General features: G+C 42.9%; 1 protein-coding gene across 11 annotated transcripts in view; it reads right to left on the bottom strand.

The window, feature by feature from the left end:
• Positions 1-12500, bottom strand: part of Mbs (Myosin binding subunit) — a 582822-nt gene that overhangs the window by 241782 nt on the left and 328540 nt on the right. For 8 of the 11 annotated variants that reach the window (XM_070094697.1, XM_070094699.1, XM_070094698.1 and 5 more), the window contains one exon: positions 2139-2393. The exons of the other annotated variants lie outside the window; for them this stretch is intronic. In XM_070094697.1, coding sequence (XP_069950798.1) covers positions 2139-2393 — 255 coding nt within the window. The remainder of the gene's footprint in view (positions 1-2138; positions 2394-12500) is intronic. 11 annotated transcript variants of the gene reach the window in all.

Raw genomic sequence — 12500 nt, 5'->3', positions numbered from 1 at the left:
TTATATATATAATTTTCAACAAGTCGGCAGTCTCCCACCGAGGCAGGGTGACTCAAAGAGAAAGAAAATCCCCAAAAAGAAAATACTTTCATCATCATTCAACACTTTCACCTCACTCACACATAATCACTGTTTTTGTAGAGGTGCCCAGAATATGTACAACAGTTTAGAAGTATATACATATAAAAATACACAATATATCTCTCCAAACTGCCAATATCCCAAACCCCTCCATTAGAGTGCAGGCATTGTACTTCCCAATATATATGTATGCATATATGTGTGTGCGTGTACGTGCATGTGTGTGTGTGTGTGTGTGTGTGTGTGTGTGTGTGTGTGTGTGTGTGTGTGTGTGTGTGTGTGTGTGTGTGTGTGTGTGTGTGTGTGTGTGTGTGTGTGTGTACTCACCTAATTGTGGTTGCAGGGGTCGAGACTCAGCTCCTGGCCCCGCCTCTTCACTGATCGCTACTGGATCCTCTCTCTCTCTGCTTCCTGAGCTTTGTCATACCTCTTCTTAAAACTATGTATGGTTCCTGCCTCCACTACTTCACTTGCTAGGCTATTCCACTTCCTGACAACTCTATGACTGAAGAAATACTTCCTAACGTCCCTGTGACTCGTCTGAGTCTTCAGCTTCCAGTTGTGACCCCTTGTCCCTGTGTCCCCTCTCTGGAACATCCTATCTCTGTCCACCTTGTCTATTCCCCGCAGTATCTTGTATGTCGTTATCACGTCTTCCCTGACCCTTCTGTCCTCCAGTGTCGTCAGTCCGATTTCCCTTAACCTTTCCTCGTACGACATTCCCTTGAGCTCTGGGACTAGCCTTGTTGCAAACCTTTGTACTTTCTCTAACTTCTTGACGTGCTTAACCAGGTGTGGGTTCCAGACTGGTGCTGCATACTCCAGTATGGGCCTAACATATGTATGTATGTGTATGTGTATGTGTGTGTGTGTGTGTGTGTGTGTGTGTGTGTGTGTGTGTGTGTGTGTGTGTGTGTGTGTGTGTGTGTGTGTGTGTGTGTGTGTGTGTGTGTGTGTGTGTGTGTCCCAAGAAAGAAAACACTTTCACCATCATTCAACACATTCACCACCATTCACACAATAACTGTCTTTGCAGAGGCATGCAGATATAACAGGTCAGATGTTGCTCCAAACAGCAAATATACCAAACCTCTCCTTTAAGTGCAGGCATTGTACATCCTACCTCCAGGGCTCAAGTCTGGCTAACTGGTTTCTCTGAATCCCTTCACAAAATATTACTTTGCTCATACTCCAACAGTTTATCAGGTTTCAAAAGCCATTTGTCTACACCCACTCTTATCTAACATGCTCACATATGCCTGCTTTATGTCCAAGCCCCTTGAACACAAAACCTCCTTTACCCCCTCCCTCAATCCTTTCCTAGGACGACCCCTACCCCTCCTACTCTCCACTACAGATTTATATACACTCGAAGTCATCCTATTTTTCTCCATCCTCTCTGAATGACCAAACCCCTCAACAACCTGTCTTCAGCCCTCTGGACAATGCTTTTAATAACTCTGCACCTCCTCCTAAATCTACAAACTACCAATTCTCTGAATAATATTTACACCACACATTGCCTTGAAACACGACATCTCTATAATACCTCAGTACATTTGTATGTATGTATGTATGTATGTATGTATGTATGTATGTATGTATGTATGTATGTATGTATGTATGTATGTTTCTAAATAAAAAATCATTAGCAAGAACATATGCTGTTAGCCCTTAAACTGTCCAAACGTAGATCTATGTTCACTCACATAGCACTCCAAACGTAGATCCACGTTTTATTTTACATGCTTTCAAATGTAAAAAAAAAAAGCCATAGATCTTCATTCAGAGTGCTATGCGAGCAAACGTAGATCTATGTTTGGACAGTTTAGGGGTTAACATTGAAAATTAGAAAAAAAAAAAAACATGCTCTTGGGAAACAAACAGCTCTATTCTAATCTCTTGCCAAAACATGTTTATTTGTCGTAAATCTCTGTTAAAGCAACTGGGTTATATAGGCATATCAAACAAACATCATGCCAGTTAGTGAACAATCATATATAATCAGTAAAGTAAATAAAATAGTAGTCATTCTCATGATTGGTAGGCGTACGCACTTGAAGAAATTCTTAATGACACTGCCTGGACTCATTTTGGACGGCGTGGGGGGCTGTGCTGAGGCAGGAGTCTGAGATGGAGGAGCAGGTGATGTTGGGGATGTTACAGAAGCAACAGGAGGTGCAGTTGTTAATGTAAGGGAAGGAATCTGCTGTTGGCTAGGGTATTTTGGTGGGATGGTAAGGGTTGGTGCAGTTTTGGGTGGAGGAGGAAGGGCAGTCAGCCCCCCGTTGGTCGTGAGTGTGGTCACATTGCTGCAAAAGATTATATTGCTTGAAAACACTTGGCCATCCTTTACCACCAAATCCTCTCTTTACAAAAAATACATCAATGTGATATCAAAAGAGTAAGCTCTCTTACAAAGCTTTTCCATAAAGTGCAATTTTTGGCAAATGCAATTGAAAAAGTACATCCAAAAAGGAACAGCATGTAAAAATAAAACCTTTTTCCCATACTATTAGAATTTTTGATGTACTTTATGAAATGTGTTTACATGAAAAAAATTACACTCTATAGAGGAGCTTCATGATATAAAGAATAAAATGGTACAATAACATGACTGGAGCAATACACAAATAACCCACACATAGGAGACAAACTTATGATGAGGTTTTGGTCCAACTTGGACCATTAACTAGTCGCACAGTGAAGTGAAAAGAGAAGGGAACTAGAGTAAATGAATAAATAATATAAAAATAAATACATAAATAAATATATATATACAGGTTGGCCATCACTAATCCAGCATCATCGGGACTGCAGGGTGCTGGAGTAGTGATTTTGCTGGATTACAGAGTGGTTAGGTTAGAATACACTCAACCCAACGGTGATATTTACGCATCGACGATTTCACCAACTTCACTCCCTATTTTTGGCCCATTCCATTGTTCCAGACTACCAAACTCACAACTATTTTGTTAGTATTCCTTCAATTCTGTTGACTGAGTACAAGAAACTGCCCATTCATCTATTGCAACTACCCAATAAAGTGGTCGGAAATTGGTAATTTGGCCAATTTCACACAAATTTCAGAAGATACCAATTTCAAAATAGGGTTCAGAATAAACAATGCAGACATTCCTGGCACTAAAATAACATTTTCTCCATTCATTAATCCCATCTCCAGGCCCCTCTTATATTACTCTTGCTTTTCATTTTGAATATTTATTTGCACAAAAAATAGAAGATTTACTGTTATGTAGTCTACTGCATTGTAATAATTTTATCAATAATGTCAACCCATCTGTGACTGTAACAGACCGGCCGGTTGGACATGTATTGGATGGTGACGTCATATGCTTACTCTTGAACAGTGGAACCTCCACTAACGAGTTTAACCCTTTGACTGTCGCAACCCCAAATCCAGGGGTGTCTCCTGGTGTTGAAAAGTTTTGGAAAAAAAAAAAAAAAAAAAAATTCTTATGAAATGACAGAGAATTTTTCCTGATGGTAATGACACCAAAAGAACGAAATTTGATTGAAACCTTACGGAAATATGCTCTCGCGAATATAGCGACCTCAGCAATATTTACGAATCGGCGATTTTGCCTAATTTGAGCCCTATTTTCGGCTAATTCCATTGTTCCAGTCAACCAAACTCATAGTTATTTCTTTAGAAGTCCACTTTTTCTATCGACTGAGTACAAGACACTCCCCATTTACCAATTTCAACTACCCAATAACATGGTCAGAAATTTGCAATTTCGCCAATTTCACGAAAATTAAAAAATATGCCAATTTCAAAATAGGGTCCAGAATGAACAATACAGACATTCCTGGCTCTAAAAAAACATTTTCTATGTTCATCAGCCACATCCCCAGGCCCCTCTGATATTACTCTTGCTTTCTATTTTGAATTTTTATTCAAACAAAAAATAGAAGATTTACTGTTATGCAGACTACTGCAATATTGTAGTAATTGTATAAATACAGGCCTCTGTTTTACAGTGACCTGGCAGTACGGTAGTACCTCCCTGTTGTGTACCAGCCTACTACCTATATGGGAGGGGGACAGGAGATGGTTAAGGTAGAACAGGAGAAAGGAATAATGTAGTAGTATAGTACAACAGTGACAGAGGGAGGTAGCAATAAGAAAGTAGTAACTGTAGTGAAAAAAGAGGCAGAGAGTGAAGAGTTAGCAAGTGCACTTCCATTTAAGGCCTCAGCTCTACTGTTTGGATCCCTAGCTACCTTGTGCCTCCTAGGAAAAAAAAATCCAGGCTGCGTAGGTATGCACTGAGGGTAATATCGTACAGTAAACATAGAATCACCATTGCTGGCTGACACTCCAACCTTTCTCGCAGTGAAATACTGGTAATTCTGCTCAATTCTGACACCAGTGGCATTGAGGATAATAAAGTATCATTTTTCTGGTTTTGACGATGATAGCAGTGATGGTAGGACCAAGAATGAAGGAACTGCTAATTCACTCCAAGATACAGTATTATTATTATAATCAAAAAGAAGCGCTAAGCCACAAGGGCTATACAGTACTGCAGGGTAGGGAAGGAAGCAAGGGTATTGGGCGGCAGAAGGGAGGAGGGATGATCAGTAGGTTACAGAAAACAGCGAAGCAGGGGATAGTACGGGGGTAGAGGGTAGCAAGAGATTGAGGTAGAAAGGGCTTAAGGTATCAGAATTTGTGAAGTCAGTCAGTTGTTGTCAAAAGTCAATGAGAGAGTCCGGATGAAAGGTGGGTCCATCAGCGAGAAGAGAAGGTAAAGAGAGAGCAGCGGAGCGAAGACGACGACGGAGGTAAATTCTGCGTGCTCGTTGATAAAGTGGGCAGTCCAACAGAATGTGGCTGACTGATAACGGAGCTTGGCAATTCTCACAGAGAGGAGCAGGGCGCCTCTCCATGAGATATCCATGAGTAAGACGAGTATGGCCAATGCGAAGACGGGAGAGAGTAGTCTCCCAACCTCAACACTGGTGATGAGAAGACGGCCAGTAACCTATACTCGGTTTAATGGTTTGAAGTTTGTTACTGAGCATAGTAGACCAACGTTGTTGCCAACAGGTGTGAAGGTGGGAAGATATTGCAGCAAAATAGTCCGTAAATGGAATACCTCTATATGAAACTGGTAGTTCATGTACTGCTGACCGCGCAGCAGTGTCTGCCTGTTCATTGCCCTGTACGTCAACATGACCAGGGACCCAACAAAAAACAATATCTTTATGCTTGGTAAAGATGCGGCGTAGCCAAAGTTGGATACGGAGGACTAAGGAGTGAGGTGTATCAAATTTCTGTATAGCCTGTTAAGCACTAAGGGAGTCTGAGACAACCACAAATGATGACACAGGCATAGATGCAATACGGGTAAGTGCTGCAAGGATGGCATACAATTCAGTAGTAAAAATACTAGCCGAAGATAGTAAATGCCCTCGTACGACGCTGTCCGGAAACACTGCTGCGAATCCTATGCCGTCAGAAGACTTAGAGCCATCTGTGTACACAGCAATGGCATGAGAATGAGAGTGGTACACAAATAACCCACACATAAAAGAGAGAAGCTTACGACGACGTTTCGGTCCGACTTGGACCATTAACAAAGTGTGACTTTGTTAATGGTCCAAGTCGGACCGAAACGTCGTCGTAAGCTTCTCTCTTTTATGTGCGGGTTATTTGTGTATCGTTCCAGTCACGGTATTGTGCATTTTTGTTATTTATTAATGAGAGTGGAAGTGGTCAAGAAAAAGAGAGTGTGAAGCGACCGTAGACAGTTGGGCTTTCAAGCAAGGGAGAGAGAAAGAACAGACTCGAACAGCTGGAACTTCCCAGGGGGGTAGGGAAAAGTGAGATGCTACATGAACATAGAAAGGTGGTAATTGAAGAGAAGACAAGAGCGAATGAAGGCGAAGAGAGAAGGGACGGAGTAAACAGGGGCGGCAAACAAATAAAGAATGTCTACAAATATCAGTGACCATTTTATAAATGGAAGGATTGCGGAGATCATAAGAGCGTACATAGTAGCGAAGGCAATGGGCATCACGGTGATCGGATAAGGATGGAAGGTTCGCTTCTGCATAGAGGCTCTCAACAGGGGAAAAGAGAAAAGCACCGAGGCATAAACGTAATCCTTGCTGAAGAATGGGGTTAAAGCTAGAGAGAGTAGCAGAAGATGCCGCTGAATAGATCTGGTTACCATAATCAAGTTTCGATAAAATGAGGGTGGAATGTAGGCGAAGGAGGGTGAATATGAAGGGGAAGTAAGAATGATTGGGAAATGATCGCTGTCATGTAAATCCGGGAGAACAGACCAGGTGAAGTCTAATGCGGCGGAGGAAGAGCAGACAGAGATCGATGCAAGAGTGTGAGTCCGAGGATCAAAATGGGTGTGAGTACCTGTATTTAAAACATGGAGGGGGTGGGTGGCAAGAAAAGCCTCTAACTGAATGCCACGGGAATCACAGTGAGACCCCCCCAGAGGAAATGATGGGCATTAAAATCGCCAAGTAACAATCGGTGGTGGTAATGACAAAACAAGAAAGGCAATATCTGGAATAGATAATGCCCGAGAAGGAGAGAGATATAAAGAACATAGTGTATACCACCTATGCAAGTGGATACGGGCTGCTGTGTAATGCAGCGAAGTATGAACAAATAGCTGATGGTACGGAATATCAGTGCGTAGAAGAAGGGCACTTTCATTAAAGGTCCCATCAGGAAAAGGATCTGAAGAATACAATAAATTATAGCCTGGGATGGGAGAGATAACAGCAGAGTGTAATTTTGGTTCCTGTAAGCAAACACCAACAGGGGAAAACTGGGAGAGTAACATCTGAAGCTCACCCCGATTACCCGAGGCCGCGTATATTCCACTGTAAATAGGCCATGATTGGCAATGATAAAGATACTTGAAATCCACAGGTAAGGGTTCCTACGGACTAGAGGGGTTAGAAAAGTCCACATGCAGAGGCAGCGGAAAACGCTCAAGCAGTGAAGGAACGGTGCGCTGTGAAGAAAGGAGTTGCGCAGATGGAGGAGAGGAGAGAAAAGGAACAGAGGGTGGATCAGTGTCCATTGATGGTTTGGTCTCTGCAATATATTCAGAGATTGCTTCAAGTGTTTCGGAATTCAGAGATGTCGTATGGGAGACAATATTGGAGATGGTAGGGGGAGGATGAGTAAAGATTGGAACTGTAATGGAATGTACCAAGGTAGGGGGGGGGGCCAAAGGGTGGAGGGAACTGGAGAAGAAGCGTGGAAGGGGACAGAAGAGGCAGAAACCTGGGAGGTGGCAGAAGAGGAAGAAACTTGTGAGGGAACAGGAGAGGTAGGTATAGTACGAGGAGGAGGGTGAACCTCTACACTTGTTACAGAGCTAGTGAGAGGGGAAGAACCCGGTACAGAGACAGGGAAGGTAAAATGAGGAGGTGGAAGAAGGGAAGGAGGGGTTAAAGGACCTTTTTTTGACTTCTGAGAAGTAGAGGGACGATTGGGAGGAGGTGTCGTACGAGGTCTCGTCGATACTGAGGTTTGTGAGGGAGAACACGAAGAAGCGAGAACAGACCGAGGCGTTGAAGTAGGGACGTCTGAGCCTAGGACAGCAAAAGAATTAGATACAGGAGTGACTATGGGAGAGATAACCACAGAGGAGGCTGCAGAAGATGGGACCCCAGAAGTGGGGGGACGTTTTGAAACACGGGAATAAGAAACACGAGGTAGTCTCCCTTGGAGGCGGAGATGAGAAACTGCCATGGCATAATGGAGACTTTCTGCTTCTTTGAGGTAACGGATTTCCCGCTCATTTAAGTAGACTTGGCAACGGCGAGAGTACGAAGGGTGAGCCTCATGACAATTAAGGCAAGAGGGAGGTCGATTGCAGGACGTATTAGAATGGTCATCGGCACCACAGACTGGGCATTTGGCTATGGATCTACAATATTTCGCTGGATGGCCAAATCGCCAGCAATTTCTACACTGTTGCTGTGTAGGGATCACCTTTCGAACTTGTAACCGATGTCCTGCTACATAAACCGAGGATGGGAGTTCACGGCTGTCAAAAGTTAAACGAGCCACATTGCTAGGGTATTGACTCCGCCCGTGGGCAGGAAGAACATAAGTGTCTACCTTGAGGATTGGGAGATCTTGGAGTTCCAGCTGTTCAAGAATGTCATTGCAACATGTCTGCAAATTCTGTTGAACTATGGTATGGGGCAGAATGATGGTACCACTACAAGAATTGAGGGAATGATGTTTTTCAATAGTGACAGGAACAGCATCTATATGGGAAAGAAGACAAAGATCATGAGCTTAGGTAGCATTCTGTACAGTGATGATGCGCGTACCGCTCTTAAGAGCATGAAAAGAAATATCTTTACTAACATGGCGTAGGAGTGCCTTGCCAATACTGTGGTTGGAAAGATAGGCGGTAGAGGAAGTCGGTCGTAAAGTGAAGAATTTAGTCCATTGTGCAGTCTGAAACTGAGCATGGAAAGGGAGTGCAGGACGTGTCGATCTTTTCTGAGAAGAACGAGAAGGTGGAGAAGTATCATCAGCAGGTAATTGTCGTTGACGTTTAGGCGTGGGACCAGAGTTGGTCCGACATGGAACGGGCCAGCGATTCGAAAATTGCCGCACTGTAGAGGGAGAGGCCGGAAGCATAGTCAAAGGAGAGCGGAGATCAGATAAATCAAAGGAGTCAGTCGAGACCTCAGTACCTGAAGCGGGTGAGGAAACAGCACCGGCAAGAGGTACAGAGGCATGAGGAGTGTCCAAAGAGTGGTCCAAAGACGAGGCGGGGTCAGAACGGGGTGCGGTATCAAGAAGGGGCTCGGGGGTAGCAGGTTCATGGATTGGGTTCTCCATGGTTAGGTTATTTCTTTATTTTTGTTTTTAAGAAAAAAAAAGAAAAGAAAAGAAAAATAAAAAAAGAATAAAAAAAAGGGGGGACTGGGGAGGGATAGTTCCTAGGAGGAATGAAAGGGCCAGAACTCTCCCTCTGTGCCCAAGAGGACCTCAGCACCGCAAGTAGCGTAGATGCAGCATGGAACCCGTGCCATACCCTACCTATCATGCCAGTAAACCAGCAATCCGGGATAGCAACCTCACATCTGCCGAGCTACCTCGGTGGACAAAAGAGAGGGCGGCCGGATATCCGCCACAAAACATACCTCCTTCGGCCACCACCCCCAGAATCCGAAAGGTGGCTTCCAGAGATACATCCGTCGCCCGAAAGACATCCAAAGCCACTCTCCGGGATACCAGAGAGGGATCGGGACATCCCCAGGTGATCCAGATTCCACAGCAAACTACGCCACCGCCAAGAACCTCAACGGAATGGGATGGACCCCAGTACCCTTTCCCCTACCTAGAAACTAGCGCGCCTGTGGGAAAAATCCCAAAGGCCAAAAAGAGGAAGGGCAAAAGGGAGGGGTGGGGAGGGGGAGGAGGAAAGGGAAAAGGGGAGGATGGGATAGGGAAGGGGGGATTGGGGGGTAATTAGGTTCGGTCTGAGGAAGGAGACCGACAGGTCTAATTCCTCAGACCAAGAGCCTCTTCATCACGCCAAGGAGCCCCCCCTTGAAGAGGCAAGATACAGTAGTGCTTTCCACCTCTGGTCTTGCCACTTAGTAAATGCTGATGGCTTTTTACCTGATTTGGATAGTGATTTGGGCAAAGACAGTGGAAGGAAGATATGCATGAGGAGGACAGTGCTAATTCCGGTGATAGTGACGCAGTATAATGTCCCATGCAACAAAAAAAACTGATGCGGCATCACACTACGTCTGGCTCTCACTCATATGCTGTTTCATTGTTCTATGAGAGCATGATACTGTTGCAGAAGATAGTGTGAATGATTGTGACAGTGATGGTGCTTTCATTGGTATAAAAAAATGACATGCAGCACCAACACCAGCTGTGATAGCACCAACAGCGGTGATAAAAGCACTAGTCGTGTCAACAAGAACACAAGTGACAACACTACCACCCATGACAACACCACTGACAACACCAGCCGAGACACCACCACCATCAGTGGCAACACTGAGCCATGACACCAATGGCAGATACATGTATTATATAATAACAGACCGACAGGGTATGGTACTGGCGGGGAAATACTTCATTTGTGTCAAATGTTTCACAGTCTGATGACAGTAATAGTGAAATTCAACCAAACTGTCCTATGACAAATGATTCCACTGAATTTGATTACTTCTGTTTATATTTTGATGACACACTGATGAACATTACTGCTACTCAAACATATAACTATTGCAAATATATGGTGGCCAACTCTCATGTTTCACCAAAATCAAGGCTTCAACAATGGAAGAATACAACTGCTGCAGAGATGTACCCATTTGTTTCCAACACTAATGCTGATGCCACAAACCCATAAGAATAATATATCGAAGTATTGGAGGGCAAGAAGACTTTTAGCAACACCAGCTTTCAGTGAAATCGTGCCAATTGATAGCGTTCTGATTTTGCTGCACATGATGCATTTCTCTGATAAAAGTAGTCCCCCAGAGAGATTATTCACTCTACGAAATACAAGAAGTGATATGTACCTGAAGCAAATTCAGAGTACAGTGAAACCTCAGAACTCAAACTTAATTGGTTCCAGAAGGCTGTTTGAGTACAGGAAAATTTTTTCCCAACCAATTTTCTTTTTGGTTGGCTGTTATCACTAACCCTCTTAGCGCCCACGGTGACTTTTATTATTTTTACAAATACGGTGGACCCTCGGGTAATGATGCATTAGGATAGTGATAAAATCGGATACCGATGCATTTTTGTATAAAAATATTGGCTCAGTCAACGATGAAAAACTCAGTTAAGGACATTCGTCCTGAACATGTCTGCACGGCCTGAGCCCATGTACAAGGTAGTGTGCCATTGTTTACATGCCAGGGAGGACGATTCCAAGCGTACTTGTGATACATTTTGTATTATTCCATTGTTTTTAGTGCTTGTAACTCTAAATAAGCCACCTTGTGCCCAAAGAAAGTTTCTAGTGCCAGCCCTGTGATAAAGAAGGAAAGAAACACAATAAAATTCAAGAAAAAACTCATAGCAAAGTACCAAAGTGGAGGAGGAAGAGAGCAGGGAGAACGTGCCTTCTGCAGTGGTTCAGTGATTCTGCAATATGTACGATATTAAAGCAGCAGGTATCGATAAAGGCTATAGTGCCAGCCAGTGATAAAATGTAGAATTAACAGTGTAGCAAGTAAGTTAAGTAAGTGATAGAAAAAAGACACGAAATTAACTCTCCAATGTTGCTGTATGTGTGTCGGGCCGCTGAACATACGCCAGCCTGCTATGTATCTTCCACCACTCTAAACCTCTGCCAGCATCTCTTCCATCAAACTAACTAATTTAACTAACATCTCCAAGGTAAGTGTAAATATAGAAGTGTAAGTATGAAAGTAAATACGTGTCTACCCTACACCAAGAAGTCAAGTCAGTAAAGCTAAGTGTGATGTTAAATGTTCATTTATCCATTTTATTAGTGCTTTATATTTATTTGTCATTGTTTTCTGTATTTATATTTATACTATTTAATCTTTAAAAAAAATATTTTTTTGTTAATACTTTTGGCTCTCTGAAACGGATTAATTGGATTTCCATTATTTCTTATGGGGAAAATTACTTCAGCTAAAGGCTAGCTCTCTGGAACGGATTAAAGGCGTTACCCAAGGGTCCACTGTATTTGTGATGTGTGATTGTGAAACTTGAATAATGCTAGACATTCTTGTGTATACAGGAAAGCAAATTACTGATAATACATGTAGCATGTTAGGACACTGGTGAAATTGTAAAGAATATGAAGAAACCATATCTAAGGGGCATACCCTATTCACAGATAATTGATACACCAGCCCTTCTCTATGATTTCATCAAGGTAAACAAGAAAAGCATATGTGGGACAGTGAAAGGAAACAGAAAACATATGCTATCATTCACAAGAGCCCTGGATACTAATGAAGTGCAGGTATCTCATACTGATAACACGATGACTTATTGATGGCAGGACAAAAGAGATGCAACAATGTTGATGACTACACACAGCCATCAGATGAAAGAAACTAGAATGGTTGACTGGCAAGTAAAAATAGCCTATGTGCCAAGCAGGATGCACGAAGATCACCAGACTCCAGAGGGGAGGAGTAAGTTGAATGGCTACAAATTATGCAAGTTCTCCGCAATGAGAAGAAGTCTGTTAAGCTCATAGACAATCAAATGATGCAGTAGTCTTGAGCAATGCTGGGAAAGAGATTAAGAGGAGTTGAAGAGTGTATAAGAGATGTAAAAGAAAGAAACCGGGCAAGTCTTTTACTGATGTTATTAAGGTTATATGAGCAGATTGCTATTCATTTTAGTGTGTCATGGAACATGAACACACTTTTTT

The sequence above is a fragment of the Cherax quadricarinatus genome, chromosome 47, assembly GCF_038502225.1.
Source record: "Cherax quadricarinatus isolate ZL_2023a chromosome 47, ASM3850222v1, whole genome shotgun sequence".
In the NCBI taxonomy this organism is placed as follows: domain Eukaryota; kingdom Metazoa; phylum Arthropoda; class Malacostraca; order Decapoda; family Parastacidae; genus Cherax; species Cherax quadricarinatus.
The sequence above is the reverse complement of the archived record's forward strand: the minus strand, read 5'-3'. Positions and strand labels throughout refer to the sequence as shown.